Genomic DNA, 18,621 nt, shown 5'->3' with positions numbered 1-18,621 from the left:
ATACTAATTTCTTAAGTCACGTTTTAAACATATTAAATAATGTTAACTTTTAATCATTCTTTTCATGTAAAAAGTTTATCTACAACTCCTAAATATATTAAACGTATATTTATTCATAAGTATTAAAACCTTTTTTCGTTATGTTTTGACGTTCAACTAGGAAGTTTAGAACTAGGAAGTTTAGAACGGTTGACCGGTCAGTGTATCGTTAGAGTCGTGAATAGTTCTCCTCAGTCCTGTTTTTGATTAAGTTATATCTAGTAAAGTTATATAAATTATGGAACTTAAAACGGGTACCCTAATTCTAACAGTGTTGTTCCTGACGACAGTGCCCTTACGAAATGTTGTTTTGGCGCAACTAACCGGTATGTTAAAATGCTTTTTTATGTTGGGACTTTAAAATACATGAAACAAGTTTTTGCGTAGTTTCTAGTTTTCAATTTCTCCGCTTCGAAATAAAATATTTGGGTATTTGAAATTTCGTGACAGTAAGACGATTTCATTACACAATTTCAGCAGTTTAAACGTTACATTTGACCAAGTCATTGGGGCTCAAAAACGATTGATATCAAACTTTTATCAAAATTTTCCCGTTAGTGTTAAGTTAGGTAAATGACGTATTTACCATACAATTGTTTAAATTGCATTTTTATCGTATTGTTAATACAGTATCACATTACATTTTAAAACTGTAATTACTGTGCTAGATTTAAATAAAGATGTTCTGCGGAGTGTTTCTCAATTCGTTTTACGTGTGCATATTTGAAGTAATAGGTACATAAATGATATTACATTTTAGTTTACATTATTCAAACGGAAATATTTAAATTGGTCTACGACCACTGGATCTGCTTTTGTTTGTTTGTTTGTTTGTTAATTTATTGGGTTTTACATCACACCGAAACAGTAAAGGTCATATGGCGACGTTCCAGTTTTACTGGTGGAGGAAGACCTCAGGTGCCATTCCGTGTATTATTTCAGGCACGAACGGGCACCTGAGTAGAACCACCGACTTTCCGGAAGCTAGCTGAATAGCTTTCTCACTGTCGGGATTCGAACCCACAGAGGTGAGGGGCAAGTGGATTAAAGTCAACGACCTTAACCACTAGGTTACGGACGCCACCATGGGATCTGCAAAACTTATATCCCACTCTCGCTAGATCGAAGATTCTAGCGCACCGGAAAAATATAAGCGTTAATTCGGTAGGTGGTTTGTAGTTAAGACATTCTAATACCCAACTCCCCACTAGCTGATTGTTGGTTACTTATTATTCACAACTATCTAACAGCTGGCAAATGTTAATTTAATCCACTATCACTAGAATGAAATGTTCGAACACATCACACGTTTTATACACACACGGAGGAGACCTAGTTGTGTCTTAGAAGGTAAAAGGTAATCCGGACATTAAAAGTATTCTTCTGAAAACAGAAAAAAAAATCTGGATTATTTGTAACGGATATGTAACAAGATAAGTGTGTCCAACAAGATGGTTATACCCACTTCCCAAAGCCGACGAAGCGACTCGCGGTAATCCTAAACTACCAACCCAAATATGTTTTTTTTTTAAACATTACATCTGGGTTTTTTTTTCTCAAAATAAAAGGTACATTTCAAGTATTAAATTTACGAATATATAATAAGATAGGTGTGTTTTGAGATACGTAGTAGGTAATTGGAAACTAAGTCACCCGATGTATAAATATAAGGAGGCGGGGTGTAACCAGTTTTCAAAACACATATTTTGTCATATGTCCGTATTTGTTATTCCAGGATATATGTTTCAATTTTTTTGGGGAAAACATGCATAGTTTGAATAACCAATACCTTCTGATAGCTTCTTGCAGTTAGTTGTAGATCCGCGCAAATAGCCAACTAGGTCCCATCCTTTATACTGTTTTGAAAAAGAATGATGTGTTCGAACATTTTATGCTGGTGAAAAATTATCAACTATCAACTTTTAAATAGTACGGAATTACGAAAAACCAACTACCAGCTGGTTCATGGATTAAAGTTATTTAATTAGTTGTCAGCGACATGTGGAGAACAGCATTACGTACTTTGGTATAGAAGGGAATTTTATTGTTTATATTCCTAAACGTACAGTACCAAATCACAGTTACAAACCAACCTCAACATAGGCACAAAGAATTAAGAAGCCATATCTTCAAACCGGGCTGATCTAGTTCTATATAACGATTTTGAATACAAGCAGTGCTTATACTATATTTTTAAATTGAATTGCGTTTTTTAAAAGTATCTGCAGTTACTGTTGTTGGTTATAATTTGTGTTGTTTTATAAAAACCGGCATGCATGCGTTGTGTATCACATTTCCATGGTCCAAACATCTTGTCATGATTGAATTGAATTGCAAGTCTTGCAATTTAATACAATCATATTCTTTGTTTTTTAGGAAAATGTCATAGCATTAAGAACTCTTGTCACACCAGGCCATCGAACGTATTATGCAGACAATAGATATATTATTTGTGAAATCTTACATAAATCTACTATTTAAATCTTAATTATTTTTCCATGAGGGATAGCGCAACATGCACTACGACTGTAATGAAATATTTGTTTAAGCAACTCGATATTTACTCACACGCGACAAATATTAAAATAGTTGCCGTTTTCAACGCAACCCTGCATAATTTCCCATTAAAAACACTGTTAATTCACGTCATTACGTCACACCGACGCAGTATAGGTCATGGAGACGTTCCATCTTTACTGGTTGTGCATTGTTTCAGACACGAACGGGCACATCCTTTTTAATGTAACTAGTTTAATTTAAATTAATATTTTCTAAATATTGCACTTAACAATCGAGAAGATTGAATATTTGTGCATGTGTTCTGCCTCAAAAGACTTTTTTGTTCTTTGCTTTTCCTTGAGATGCCGACGGACAATCAAAATATAAAATATAGTTATGAAGTTATGCTATTGAACTATTACAAGCAAATTTATGAAATCACCGATTCAAATTGTTTTAAAATGTAATGTTAGTAATTAAGAGTTTTCATAATTGCCTTGTTATTGGACTTCAGAGAGTCATATTAGCCTTTTGCCTTGACACATGGCAATGTTTACAAAAAGTACGATACACGCAATTCCTCTTTTTAGTGCTACCGCTGAAAGGGGTCTTGTAGTTTTGGAAACAAATTTTAGAATAATCCTTTTTACAATGACGTCGAGTATTATGTGAAGCGTTTGCTTAATACTGATCGAGTTAAACAGCCAATCAGAATACCCGAATCTCATAAATGTTGACTTGTGTTATTTCATCATGGCGCGGTTTTCTATCCGTAATGCCGTCGGTCCTGAATTGGACCAATAGTGCATAGTTTATAAAACAGTATAATAGTTCATAAAAGTGGCATTATGTCCGTCCTAGAGTTTAAAGTGAGTGAATAGGTGAAAGTAAAAAACAAAAGATTACATTTTGTCACAATTCCTTTCAATTGTAAATTTGATTTTGCATGAATGATAAATAACGCACGAGGCCAAATGAAATTTCTATAAATATATATCGGTATTTACATGTAACGTTCTATTTATAAAAAGAGTTGGATAGTCTATTTATATTTAAGGCCTTTAAATATTTTATCCTTATCAGTGTCAAATATTAACTATTGGTCAATCAACATTAGAATAGTCAATCTTTTGAAATATATAGTCAGCTCAGTGCAACTTGACAATGATAAAATGAACATAATGTCACCAAATAATAAAACCATGTAAAAAGAAAATGCGGGCAAGTTGTTAAAGACATATCCTCACATGAATATATATATATATATATATATATATATATATATATATATATATATATATATATATATATATATATATATATATATATATATATATATATATAAAAATCCAACAGCAAAAGTAAATAAAATGATGCAAGAATTTATCTAAATGGCCAATAGCCTTAACAATAAAGGTCAAGTTAATTGTAGATCTCTGCTTTTTGTGTTAAATCGACAATATTTATGGATATATATAAAGGGGTAATTCACCATCAAAATCTAAAACCGGGAGTGATCAGTCTTTGCCAACAGAATACAGCCAGGTCAGCCTGCACCAAAACTCGTAGTCTGAAGAAACTCTATATTATTTGTTGGTTAACTTTAGATTTGATCATGTCAATTTTTATTTTTTATTTTTTCCTTATTCACGTATTTCAAGCACTCAATTGTCGTATCATCTTTGATGATGATGTATATAGCACATAATTTCAATTATTTTCTGTTTTTCCTGATCCAGGTACTGATTTCGAACACTTTGTTGTCGTCAATGACTTTGCTGCAGGATGCATTTGTATCTAAAAATAATCACATTATGTCAATTATTTTTTCCCTTTATTCAGGTGCTGATTTCGAACACTCAATTGTCGTCTCTTCCTTGATGAATAACGTATTTACAACACAAAATAAGCACATAAACATGTTGCCAGGAACCTTGCATGACGCGGGCAATATTACTGCTACACGATATATTGGATTGAGTAACGTCAACACTAGACTTCTCAACATTGATGTCGACTATGCAAGAAGTCGACTATACATTTATGACTCAAACACGGCTTCTATATATGCAGTGGAAAATTTTAACTGGAGAGATTTCTTTTCCAACCTTGCCTTGACTGTAATTCATTCTGGTTTATCAAGGTCTTCAACTCGTATATCTGTAGATTGGGTTTCAAACAATATATATTGGACGGATGCTTTATATAGTTGGATTGTAGTTCAGTCTGCAGACAAAGATGGGGAGTACAAAATTTTAATAGATAATGACATTGAAAAGCCATACGCATTGGTGGTTGATCCCATTAGCAAGTAAGCTAATTTTGTAAATCTTTCTAATATATTGCAATCTTAATAACTAGGCTATGATTCATGTACTTCATAATGATAAAGCATGGGACTCTGTCTTATTGACGTTGTTAAAGTTTTCTATATGTCGGCATTGAATTTTACTGATGAATTTAATAACTGATATTTTGTGTGAAGCAGAGGGGATTCAACTAAACATTGCATTTTTGGCCGATTTGCACATGCTCAAACGCGGGTTATAGTATGGCGAATGATTTGGCGGACGTGCGTTGAAAATTTTCGTTACAGTTTTCTCAGCAACTACTTATTGCTATTTTTGACACATGGTCCCATACTGTGGGATTCGGTTTCAGGTCTGTCGCTCATCCACTTCCTGTTTACCGACTTAGTTAAATTTTCAGCAATAATGGTGAATGGAAGAAAATTTTCGTAACAGTTTTCTCAGCAACTAATTATTGCAGGCTCTTGATATTTGGTATACAGTATCAACGAGTGGTCCAATACCGTAGGATTTCATTTCAGGTCTGTCGCTCTTCCACTTCCTATTTACCGATTAATTAAATTTTTAACATTTATGTCAATGATAGGAAATGGTCGAAACAGTTTTCTCAGCAACTACCGATCACGGTCTCTTGATATTTCGCATACATCTTTAACTAGTGGTCCCATAGATTCGATTTCAGGTCTGTGGCTCATCCACTTCCTGTTTATGACTTCAAACCACTTGCCCCTCACCGCTGTGGGTTCGAGTCCCGACAGGGACTTTGGATTCTTTCATGTGAGGAAGCTATCCAGCTAGCTTACGGAACGTCGGTGGTTCTACTCAGGTGCCCGTTCGTGCCTGAAATAATGCACGGAAGGGCACCTGAGGTCTTCCTCCACCAGTAAAAACTGGAACGTCGCGATATGACCTATACTGTGTCAATGTGACGTAAAACCCAAAACAAATGTGACGTAAAACCCAAAACAAAACAAAAAAACTTCCTGTTTACCGACTTAGTAAAAGTTTCGACATTAATAGTCAATGGTAAACATTTTTTGTAATATCACAGCCTCATGATATTTGGTTTATAAATGCAACCCGGCCTTTTCAATCCTTGACCCATTTTTTTATTGAACGAGATCAAAGAATTTTAACTTCAACGTATGCATGACTGCACGTGACAAGATATTGAGTGATTGTCGGTGATAATACAGAGGTCGAGTATATAATTTTTATTAACATTTACATTTCCAATATTTAATCTATATGACATTATTTATTTTCAGGTATATGTTTTGGAGTGATATTGGTCGCAATGTGAAGATTGTACGAGCGTCTTTATCAGGTACTGACCAGGAAGCAATCATCACAACTGGGTTGGTGTTTCCGATAAGTATTGCCATTGACCAAGATGATAGCCGATTGGTTTGGGTAGACGCGTCACGTGACACGCTGGAAACGAGTGATTTTAACGGGACTTCGCGGCGTGTTATTCGCAGATTGTCACACACGGAATTCTATGACGTTGCAGTGTTTAAGGTTTGTGAACCACCAAATTTTTTAACAGCATTTAGCCAAACTCCTCGCAGCGGTTACTTCCCCTGATCTGTACAGTAACCACTGCCACCACAAGAAAATTCGGTCGAATATAGCCGGATATATTTTTTTCAGTTTTAATTTTAAAATAGAATATTTTATATCATTTTAGTTTTCTTTCGTTAAATAGTTATGCTTAATGTACAAGAAAGTAAAAAAATATACGTATAAAAATTATTTTGTAAACATAACGAAAGATATTTTCACTGTGACACCGTATGCATAGTAAACAATGGCAGAATATAAACAGTTATTGAACGATTGCACAAAAAGATTTGATCCGGCACTTGTTTTAAAGTGAAAGCAAATTGTGTGTCTTGAACTTATTTTGTCTGGTAAGGATGTAATTATTAATCTGCCAGTTTGATATGGGATCCCTGGCGTTCTGAAACTGGCCGCCATGTTTTTGTCACATGATACAACTATCATCACGTGATTTCAGTGGTGGCAGTGGTTAAAGTAGCAAAGCGTGACGTAACCGCTGTGAGGAGTTTGGCATTTAGCGTCGGGGCGCCAGTCAAAAACAAGAAAATAAGACAAAATGTGACCATTTCGTCGTACTGTTGCTCCACCAGACGAAAAGAAAACACGACAATATAACACTTTTGTCTCTGTCGTTCTATAATGTCTTTGCCTTCCTGTGCCCCGCCGGCTTTAATATATAAATGTAAATGTTTTTCATTGTTTCAAACTTCAATAATTACCAATCTTGCTAAGACACACACATAAAAAAATCGTTAAGATTGGCATTATTCCAATCCACGGGTTAATAGCCACTGAAAAGGCGAAAGTCATAAAACTTTAGATTTTTTCACAAGTTGCTTTCAATGTTATGATTTACTTGGCAATAGCGAAAAATAATTCACGCGGCCCAAATACTGTTTGAATAAACTAGGTACAAAGCAAAAATTAAAAAAAAAACGAAACGTTTTGGTCTATGGACACTGCAACACAATATTAAATGATCTCTTCAATTAAAAAACAGTTTAATATTTTCTGACAGCCAATGATTACAATTTTACAATTCTTACGATGATATATGCATATCAACTACATGATGATACATGACTTATTTCATACACTTATAAGCAATATACTTACTTGCTAATGGAAATCGCAAGGAAAGGAAAGGATAATTTAAACATTATGCTCTATAACCAAGAGACCAGATGCGTTTATTTATTTATCGGAAAATCAGACGTGAATTGGTATTTGAAGAACAAACAAAAACATATGAGTAAATATAAAATGTAATATAATTAGAATAATATGATTATTGGTTACTTATAGACCTTTGGAACCTATATTCCTACAGGCCAAATAGCCTATATATCGCATCTTAGTACAGGGGTAACTTCATCAGACCAATATCATAAAAAAGGATAAACAAACAACATACATGTCGCTCGTATGTGACCTACTATGTATAATTACCTTCGCAAGTATATTCAAACGAGCTATTCAGCAATTCCTGAGCAGTGTTTGAGTCGTCACTTTGTCTTTAGTGATTTTTGTTTTCTCTGTTTGGTAACCGAAGTCCATAACACTAAATACTTCATTTGCTAGGATCTGGTGGCTGTAACAGAATTGACAAATGGAACTTTATTAGTGTTCAACAAAAATACAGGAGAATTGTTTCAAACTATCCGGTTGACAGATGGTGAACCTTTTGTTGCTGTTACACTATATACTGCACAAATTCAACCACCGCAAGTTGGTGAGTTATACAATACAAAGTTGATTTAATATGAATATAAATCCATGTTCAACAAAAATACAGGAGAATTGTTTCAAACTATCCGGTTGACAGATGGTGAACCTTTTGTTGCTGTTACACTATATACTGCACAAATTCAACCACCGCAAGTTGGTGAGTTATACAATACAAAGTTGATTTAATATGAATATAAATCCATACTTTAATTGAATTTCAAATTGAATGCATTTTATTTTCAGTATGGAAATGGCTAATGCCTGGGTGACTTAATTTGTAAAGAATATTACTTAAAAAACTCACCGTAAGATATCGGCAAATATTTTAAAGTATGCCTATAGATTATGCAGTTTGAATACGTGTTGTTTGTTTTTTCAACCTCATAAAAATCAAGAGTTTAAGTCTTAAACTTATTCATGCGAGCAGAAAAGTCGAACTTTAACATAAATTAACATAATCTAAAATATTCTAGCATGTGACTTATAGGACATGTACTAGATCAGTGTCAGATGCATTCTGTTTTAATAGCTCGTTCGCAATGGAACAAAAATGGATGGAACAAAATGCCCGAGGGTTTGGATCTCCCTATCTTCTATCCAACCCAATGATTGATTATATTTCTCACTCATGTGGGCTCACAAGGAACGAATATATGAATATCAGTGAAACAACTTGCTAGCCAGTTTGAAGGGCGGGGCGGGACTTAGGCGTTTGACTTTCTATGGTTGACAAAAAGCAATTTTTACGTCCGCAAACATTCTACTGATCCAGTTTATGTGTGAAATATTCAATGAAAAATAAATTCATAAAAAGCAAGTTTATTATGATAAAATACATCGAAATATTACATTTGAAAGTCAGAAAATGTCATAAAATTAGTGTTTATAAAGAATTCAGTCCTTACTTCAATGGTTGTCAAAAAGCGTTTTACCGTTCGCAAAGATTTTTCTACTTTTCTATATTTTGGCCAAATATTTTATTAAAATACATTGAAATGAGATTCGTCATCAAGAAGCATCGTTATCATTACAGAGAACATGAATGTTTTCAAGGCAAAGTGTCATAATATCCGATTTAATGAAGGATTTCGCGATATTTTCAAGTGTGCTATTTTAACAGATCGATAAGGAAAAATCTGACTTGGTAGAGTAGGACTCATTGCATTTACCTGAGTGTAATATCAATTTATTTCGATTCTGTAGACAATGTTAGGATAAGCTCACATATTTTACATATGATTTGGCCCTCTTGACGTTTCGTTTTTGTCAAAATAAGGGTGAATATCGCGTATGTGTAGGAATACGTAAAGATTTTCACCTTTTCTTGCAATAAATTAATAATATATATTCTATATTTGAATGTTATATTCAAAAATCTCTTAAATGTGACGAATTGTTTAAACCCTTTTTCAGATGGTTGTTTAAGTTTCGGTTGTAGCGATATTTGTATTAACGAGAAGAATGGTCCAGTATGTTTGTGTAAAGAAGGTTATACTCTCAATCAAGATGGCGTTTATAAAACGTGTTCAGGTAACGTATGCAGTATTTATGCACGAGTATTTTGTGCCCCAGCTCCCTTTCACGAAAAATAACAAGTACTTTGACTGTATATATAAATCAATATCCGATCAGTGGCAAAAGTGAGATACCTAAAAAACAAAACCTGTACCTACAGTAGGTCGGGTAAAAATTATTCCCAAAATATGCCCCATTCTGCCAAATACTGAAAGATGAGATCAAATTAATTGCTGTACATGGAACTGGTAAATATTGCTGGTTTATTGGTTAAACAATTCAAAATTTTAGGACACACGCATTTTTTCCGTGAGGACCATACGCCGCTTTTCATGGAATGACTCTACCGTGTAACAATGAAGGTTCCATGATAACTGCCATAGAACACATCTGTTTCTAAATTCAAAATTCTGCCATTTAATCTTTTAATGTTGAATTCTGCTTAAGCCGGTGCTGCGGGGCGTGGACGGGAGTTTGCACTTGACAGTACCGTTCAAGAATAGACTCCATCAAACCGAGTCTGCAACATTTGCAACTTTGCCGTTTTGGACTATCTTTATGGATTCTTATTTTCTCTATTCTATGTCTTCTGTTACCAGTTTAATTTTGAGTTGTCATTCCGAAATAGAAACAATACAAGTACTGAGGTTTTTTGTTTATCCATTCGAGCTTAAATTTCAAGTAAAATCCAATCAGTATGAATAGTGGCAAGATGAAAGAAATGTTAACAGTGCAAAAGTGCCAAAAGAGCCATTCGCACATAATGAACTTGAAAATGGTTTTCTGAAATGTATACCGAATTGTGTCTATAAAGTAGTATGAAATATGAGTATTGAAGAAGTTTGGGTGACCAGAAATAATTGCCTTCTAGCTAAAATAGCTAATCATGTCCTTTTGTGCTAACATCTATCAATGGACATAAGTCAATGAAGTGCTCATTTCTCATATTGTTCATATTCTCATATTCTTATTACCCTATTCAATGTAAATCTTTTTTTCAGAGGACCTAGGTGCATACCATCGTGCGGTTGTGACTTCCAATGCCAATAGCATATGCTTAATGGATTTTCGAACTCTAACTTCTAACGTTAATGCAGGCACTTCCGACTGCTTTTTAGAAGGTGGAACCGCCATCTCGCAATTTGACATAGGTAACTTACGCATGCAAATGTATATCCTAATAGATCTAGACTTGTTTCGTTTTGCAAAACCAAATATCGGCTAATTATGTAATGCATTTCTTCACTTGTTTCAAAGCTTGATAAAGGGACACTTTATGTGGTATATGATTCGGCGTTATATAATTTTTTGCGATGTCTTAAAATCAAATGTGCAGGAGCTACATAATATGATACGCATTTTTGAAAACATAAAGGTATTGCTTACTCATTGGCACCACTTCTTTTCTTTGAAGATATGAATGAACGCCAGCTAGTGTATGTTGACGGCAGAGAAATAATCAGTGTCAATATTCGAGCGAATCCCGTAAAACGCAGACTGCTATCAGCTACAGGAACAATTACAGGTGAACATTCTCATAATTTGATAACTACAGTGACGTAAATTGACCCATTGACGTTATATTGGCATAGAGAATTTTTAAAAGGGCTTATAATTAGCATTATTTGATTTAGGTACAAATAGTCCAAACAATATCGTACAAAGTGTATGATATCTGTTCTACCAAATAGGCCTTCCAATTGAATGGCGGCAAGTGAATAGTTACTTTTCTTCCCTAGGTCATTAATCGATCGTAAAGTAACTTCTCTACCAAATAGGTATTACATTTACTGACAAGCGTAAATTTACTGTTTTACCACAAAGATATTCTATGGCTGACAAACGTAGAGTAACTGTTCTACCCAAAATGTAATGCCATTTTCTGGCGAGTGTAAAGTAATTGTTATACCCAATTTTATCACAATTGTCTGGCGGATGTATAGTTTTGCTCTACGCCATAGGTATTGCCATCGACTGGCGGGATAACAACGTGTACTGGTGTATGGGAGGACTCACGGGTAAAATCAGCGTGGTTTCACAGGATACAGGAATGGCATACAACTTGATCGCAACTAATCTCGCGTACCCGAAACATCTTAATATTGCCCCCTTTCACAGGTAACTTCACATTGATCAATTTTTAAAACCAGTTTCAAATTTTCATGTTATTCGATGGCATCGTATTGTAATAATCCAATTTTCTAAAGCGAACAATTTATAATTGATCTTACAATAAACTAAACAATATTCTTAGGCTTTATTACAGCATGGTTCGTGTTCGTAATCAATAAACAAATACATAAATCCCACGTGCATAAATTTGCTAAAATACGCTGGAATATTGATCATTTGACGTATTAACAACCTCTATGATGATTATAAATGTTTTCAGTCCTTTTCAATTATATAAGCATATCAACTATGAAATATTTGTTTTCGATTACCTTTAAAACCGGCATTGAAGGTTTTTTTGAAAAAAACTATTTTAAACTTTAAATTATTTCTAGAAATGAATGTAACCCAAATTAAACAAAATTCCCTATTAAATTAAATTAAAGTTTCACTGAAATTTTTTTTTCATTACCTTTTCCGAAACAGCGGGTATAGAAATTTCTGTTTTCTTTAATTACTTCAGTTTTTTAGTAGGGATATCAGGGCAGCTGTTCACAAAATAGAAAAGGCTAAAATTAATTTAAAAAGGGTTACATTTTTTACCAGTCCCTCGCGGTTGATATGAAAGTTTACGTTTGATTTACCAACGACCACGGCTTATTTTTTTAATGTTTAATTTAAATTTTAAATTAATGTTATCAATTTTTTTTAAGAAAGGGTAAAAAAAATTTTTGGGTTTAAATTTAGTACCCGAAGAAAGTCGGCGAAATGTTTAGTTTTTATACTGTTTACCGAAAATATTTTTTTTAAATAATTAAACAAATTGAGATTAAACACCAAGTAATACTTACAAAATTCATAATAAATGATAATTATATCTGAACTTAATTAATCTTTCATGAAGTTCCAGTTAACATTTACGAAACTGTAACATTAAAGCAGTTCATTTATTATCTGTGCGTTTTCACTAGAAATATGAACATTTATATACCAAATTGAACCAACCATTTTGCAATTATACACATAATTATATTACTTTATTGTATTATTCAGTATATACTTCATTGATAATACCCAAGTCAAAAGTTGTGACTTTGAGGGGAAACAATTGACGACATTGGCTTCGACATCAACTTTAATATCGCCGATGCTCGTCCTGTCTTACAAAGTAAGAGCTTTGATATGTTAATGCGAATGTTTTGCTGCCTTGGCTTCACATTTCAACCACTCTGACGCCTGCTTTAGAAATAAGTTAAGTATCGCCGAATTACATACTTGAGCAATAAAGTGCCGCGTGACATAAGAAAACAATTTCGATTATGTCATCCTTTCGTTTTTGTTAGTGCCGCATGACAAGATGAAAACAAAGAAGTTAGGCCTCTTTTTGTTTAGATATTTAAGAGATATATATAATATTGGCTTTCATAGAACACATATCGGCACCATTAATCACGTAAATACTGAGATGAGCGATCCCGGAAGTCCTGGAGCAGAGCATTAAGATTGTTTATACTATTATATGTGCTGTAAACTTTTGGGTGAATAATCCATCCGTGAAGGAGAGAATAACATAAAGAACATAGTAAAATAATAAATATCTTGACCAAGTTCAGTATAATTTATTCAGGTTATCATGCAAAACGTATGATGTGATCAAATTGTCTTTCACATACCTGTTTAAAGATAAGAGGATGAACTGTCAGTTTAAGCTGATAAAAACAACATTTTGATAATATTCAAATTATATACCAGTATCAATGTGTGCTTACCGTTTTAGAGATTCCAGTGCTTTACTTTACAACTACAACATCATCATCAGTAATTCATATTTAGCCACATATTTCATATGGTCATTGTTCCATTTCAGAATTTTCTGGTCATTGTTCCATTTCAGAATTTTCTTATCGTTGCCGACAATTCTTTCGCTAGCAATGTTATAAAGGTTTTTGAAAAGAAATCTGAACCAGTATTAAAGTACCAGATGTCCAACATTGACTTGGTTTCGTTGACGGACTTTCATGTGTTAGATGCAGCACTTCAGTCCGAGCAGCAGGGTATGTTTCTTTATTACAGCATAATAGCTACACCTACTTCTGTTTTGATTAATTTGACTACGAGTTACTTTGCTTATAGAATGATATACATCATGTTGTTTGATACTTTGTAGCAAATACTTTTAAAGAAAATATGTTTGCCCAATAATAATAATAATAATAAAGAAGATTCTGATGCTTTTATTGTTGTCTATGGTGTTGTTTCTGTGGTTGTTGGTGATGATGGTAATGATGATGATGATAATGATGATAATTGCGAAGATGGTGATTATTATGGTATAAATCAAACATCATAGAAAACCTAATTGAAGTTATAACCTCATATCATAGTAAAATGAGCTTCTACCTCTTTGTCGTTTCATGATTTGGTATGTTTGTCATATAGGTCCATGTGCTATACTCAACGGAGACTGTGAACAGATTTGCATTTCAATTGGCAGAAATAGGATTTGTCAGTGTGAATACGGGTACCAGTTGACTTAGATGCTAAAGAGGAAATGTTCTCAAGTAAATTTATATGAGTTATATTCAAGCACGGATTTTTGTTTTGAAATGCTTTAAATAAAAACAGTGTCAGTTTCATAACTTAAAGATACTTATTTTGGGAATATGTCGATGACAAAACAAAGTAATGATCAAAAAAAGAAAATGATCAAAATGGATAACAAAGTCTCCTTGTGATTTCATATAGAGTTCATTCCAATGGAGCTACATCTCTGTAGAAATTTCTGAACTGCTAAAAAGCTTATCATTTCATTGTATTCTAAAAAAGTGTAACCGTATGATATAAATGATGGTCAGGAATCTACTCTGTAATTGCTAACGACAAGTTAACTGGTTCTTAACAAATAGGCACATTATTGAAAAGGTAATCAGGCATTTATAACTTTATTGTAAATGATGTTTAGCAGCTTTTAACAAGTGGATTCAAAGAAATAAAATTAATTATTTTGTCCGGCTTTCGCAGATCAAACTGCTGGTAGGATTTCAATGAACCTCCAATGAGTGATCAGTAACATCCCTAGTTGTGCATATTTCCAGCACGTTCCGCTCCACAGCACAAAATGGCCGCCAGAACTAAAAGTAGAAAAAATTTTGTCCGTCTTTCACAGGTCAAACTGCTAACGGGATTTAATGAAACTTCAGAGGAGTGATCAGTACCATCCATAGTTGTGCATATCATGAGCATGTTCCGCTTTGCTGCAAAAAATGGCCGTCAGAGCTATAAATAGAAAAATCTTGTCCGGTGTTCTTAGGTTAAACTGCTGTTCCATACATTTTTCGGAGACATATGTTTTTGTGACAAAGAACCCTTCTAGTTATACTTTTTATTAAAATGTCTCTTCTCTTGCAGCTCCTATGACAGACAATTTTCTCGTGGTTACTGACTGGACACATAATACGATCTATCAGGTGTCCCTAGTTAACGATGAGGTCAGAGCTATTGACACGGACACTTTTGGGAGTCCAATCGCTATTGCGTATAATTATATTACAAGGGAGCTGATGTGGAGTACCAACGAATTGATTCACCAACTAAGTCTTGAAAATCATAATTATAAAGTTTTCTTTAATACAGGTAAGTATCAAATCTAAATATTGCCTAATTTTATAGTAAATTGATATTGTTTGTAAACTATTTTGGTCCACAAACATTTCAACTTCATGAAGAGTGATACAATACCATTAAGTATTGTTTTTATCATCATTGTGTGGCACATTATTGGAATCTATGTGGCATCAAATTACTCCTATTTGTTTGATTTTGTTTTTGTTAGTTCTCGTTTACTGTGTTGCGTATATTTCGTCTTATAATTTTCATTCAGAATTACGTAGTATTCATTAACTGGTATCATATATAAATAATTACAGAGTTACTAGGGTGCCATGCAGATCGTTTCGCTATCGACTACCCGAGTGGAAACTTATACTACACCGCTAACCCCACTTCACTGTCAGGATTTGTAGGAATTGGTGTTATATCAACTAATAGTCTTCACAAACGTCTCCTTACTGCTGGATCAAAGCCAAGAGATATTGTTCTCGATTCAGAAGAAGGGTAACTATAAACTTAGTTACAGTCAAACGTGTATTAAGCGACCAGGCAAGGGAAACACCAAAAACGGTCGCTTAATGAAACGGTCTCTTAAGACAGTCAGCATGTTATAAAAGTCAAAATTTATAAATGACATCTTTTTTATTCGATGGGATTGTTTTTCAACTTCATTTTTATATAAATGTTGAATAATAAGTACGCTCCAATAATTTAAACGGATGCAAATGTGAAAATAACGTTCTGATATTTATTGACAAAATCTGTTTTGATCCATTACGTACATGTTTGACATTTTTTCCAGAATTTTTTAACTTCTCCGTTGTTATTCCTTGTCTCCAACACGAAAACCCTATTAGTGAAGATGTTTTCTGTTGTGCATTTTTTCATTTGAAATAAACAAACTAAATCTATTTGTTACGATTAATTTAATGGCTGATCAAGTTCAAGGTCAATTCAATGCAGTCTAAATGTCAACAAGCGAAGCGTTTACACCATCTCAGTATGGGCGGAGCGTTGCATTGTTTATCCGATATTATTGGATAATACACGTCACGCGTATACTTAACTTCATTTGCATACGCTAAAACGGTATGAGAAATAGAGTTTTTCACACGTTTATTGTTGTGTTTTGATTGCTGACACTTGTGACATAACGAGGTGGCGTTCTCTAAAAACACAATTACTTGACAGGTAAAAGTGGTCGTTTAATGAAAAGATTGATGTCAATTAGGCGACTAATAAGCGGTCGCTGGTCGCGTTGAGCAAAAGTCGCTTAATACATTAAAGATATAGAGGGAAAATGATCGGGGGGAATTTAAAGTGGTCGTTTAAGACAAAAGTCGCTTAATACACGTGGTCGCATAGGCAAGTTAGACTGTATATAATTCGTTAAACTATTTCTTTATCTGACAGAAGCATTCTATACAACACTTTTAATATCATTTTGCCTAGTATGACATTGTTTATTATCCTATGATATATATCATCGGTACTCAACATAAACACTTTTGGTAAAATCATCCTTATAATATTCCAAATATTGTGATATCAATATTGTTGTTTTCCTGACAGACTGATGTTTTGGACGGACCATGGGTATAATCCTCCCTATGTAGCAAGAGCAAACATGGATGGTACAGACGTTAAGCAAATCATTAACAACGGTCTTGTCTGGCCAAATGGTCTGGCAATTGATACAAAAGGTATAGTAAATCACTGTACTATTATTAAAGCTATATTGATTCCTTTCTCTTTTCAGAATATCTGACTAAAATAGAAAAGAATGTCATTGTCATTACCTAACATGAGAGAAACATGACTCACTAGTCATAAAACTTATTACAAACCATGTTTAGTTTGTTTCACAATGTTTCAACAATTCAGGTAATACGTATTTAATTTAACGACTTGGTACCGGATGATAGCAAGAGAAAGGTTCTTAAGACATTCGTTCCATCTTCATTAGTTTAAGATTAATGTTTCATTATTGGTTATATAAATTCGTTTTTACTCACTTTAGCATATTGAGAGGTTCATTACTTTTTGTTTATGTAAAAGTATTTATTAAAGTATATGATTAAACGCAATTATCAGACATTTGTGTAATTGTATTACAGCTTGCAATAACTACATTTACAAACAAATAAAATCAAACGTGAATCGATACAAAACATGTAATGTCAAAAGATACATTTATAAAAAGTTCACTGTGTATTGAAAATATAGGAACCACACTGTCCCCTGATATTCCTGTGAGTGTTACAAATGGTACACAAAAGATAATTCTATGAACTGTTTGTTTAATAATTGGTATGATTGATTAAGATGACGGAAACTAGTATTATAATGACAAAATAATACAAGTTTAAACAACCTTAGCAATATAACTCCCTACAAATCTAAATTACATTTCATATCATATCATATCTAATTTGGTACTTTTCAAGTTATTATTTTTCTATTGAATGACAAATTAATATAATTAAAGATGAAAATGATAGGCGGTAAAAGTATGTCAAAGGTTTATATATCTAAATAAGAAATAAAACTGCCTTACTTTATTGAGTAAATTGATAAAACGTCATATTTTATTAACTCTTTTGTAATATTCTTTTTGCTTAAATGCTTAAAAAAATGCTTCTCATATGTTGTTTCAGCTAATGTACTGTACATAACCGACGGTCAAACAAACATTATATACAAATGCTCATACCATGGTGTTTGCACGAACCATTTTTCAGACAGTGGGTCGCATCTTATGGATATAACATTACTTGGTGATTATATGTATTACACAGCTTGGAATAGACCGTAAGTTGTATTCAAAATATCATGTTTTTTTTAAAGATCAATATTCGTTCATTTTGTAAATAGAATTACCTACCATGATAGTCATAAAAATCGGCACGCTGCAATATGTTACAAAATTGAGGGCTGGACTTTCATTTGTGTTTAATACAGTTATATTTACCCTAGCCATCTTTCTTCAGGCAATATTCAGATTTGTTTCAATTTATATAAACAAACCCTATTGATCAGTCCTGCCCTCAGTTTTTTAACATATTAGGTTTTAAGAATTCTCTAGATTATTTTTAATTGAAAGTAAAAACAAAATGATTTTTTAAAATATTACCACTAGTACATCGTCCACTTAGATTTAACTTGTAATATTTTGTGTTTATCGTTCAAGTTACATGCAATTACACGAAGGTTATTGTTATTGAAGGTAAGGTATTCTGTATATATA

General features: G+C 33.3%; 1 protein-coding gene across 1 annotated transcript in view; it reads left to right on the top strand.

Annotated features, from left to right (window-relative positions):
• Nucleotides 1–212: 212 nt before the first annotated feature.
• The window catches only part of LOC132756859 (low-density lipoprotein receptor-related protein 5-like), a 30,006-nt gene continuing 11,597 nt past the window's right edge, over nt 213–18,621 (top strand). Inside the window, exons 1-16 of the mRNA XM_060748005.1 lie at nt 213–365; nt 4,381–4,849; nt 6,116–6,368; nt 7,992–8,161; nt 8,192–8,295; nt 9,552–9,668; nt 10,655–10,804; nt 11,068–11,178; nt 11,615–11,771; nt 12,819–12,933; nt 13,633–13,819; nt 13,985–14,095; nt 15,156–15,398; nt 15,692–15,878; nt 16,947–17,077; nt 18,032–18,185. Coding sequence (XP_060603988.1) covers nt 278–365; nt 4,381–4,849; nt 6,116–6,368; nt 7,992–8,161; nt 8,192–8,295; nt 9,552–9,668; nt 10,655–10,804; nt 11,068–11,178; nt 11,615–11,771; nt 12,819–12,933; nt 13,633–13,819; nt 13,985–14,095; nt 15,156–15,398; nt 15,692–15,878; nt 16,947–17,077; nt 18,032–18,185 — 2,747 coding nt within the window. The 5' untranslated portion in view covers nt 213–277. The remainder of the gene's footprint in view (nt 366–4,380; nt 4,850–6,115; nt 6,369–7,991; nt 8,162–8,191; nt 8,296–9,551; nt 9,669–10,654; nt 10,805–11,067; nt 11,179–11,614; nt 11,772–12,818; nt 12,934–13,632; nt 13,820–13,984; nt 14,096–15,155; nt 15,399–15,691; nt 15,879–16,946; nt 17,078–18,031; nt 18,186–18,621) is intronic.

Source organism: Ruditapes philippinarum, unplaced genomic scaffold, assembly GCF_026571515.1.
Source record: "Ruditapes philippinarum isolate M1 unplaced genomic scaffold, ASM2657151v2 ctg2286_1_1_1_1, whole genome shotgun sequence".
NCBI classification, from domain to species: Eukaryota; Metazoa; Mollusca; class Bivalvia; order Venerida; family Veneridae; genus Ruditapes; species Ruditapes philippinarum.
Note: the sequence above shows the minus strand (reverse complement) of the source record. Positions and strands in the feature narration are given on the sequence as shown.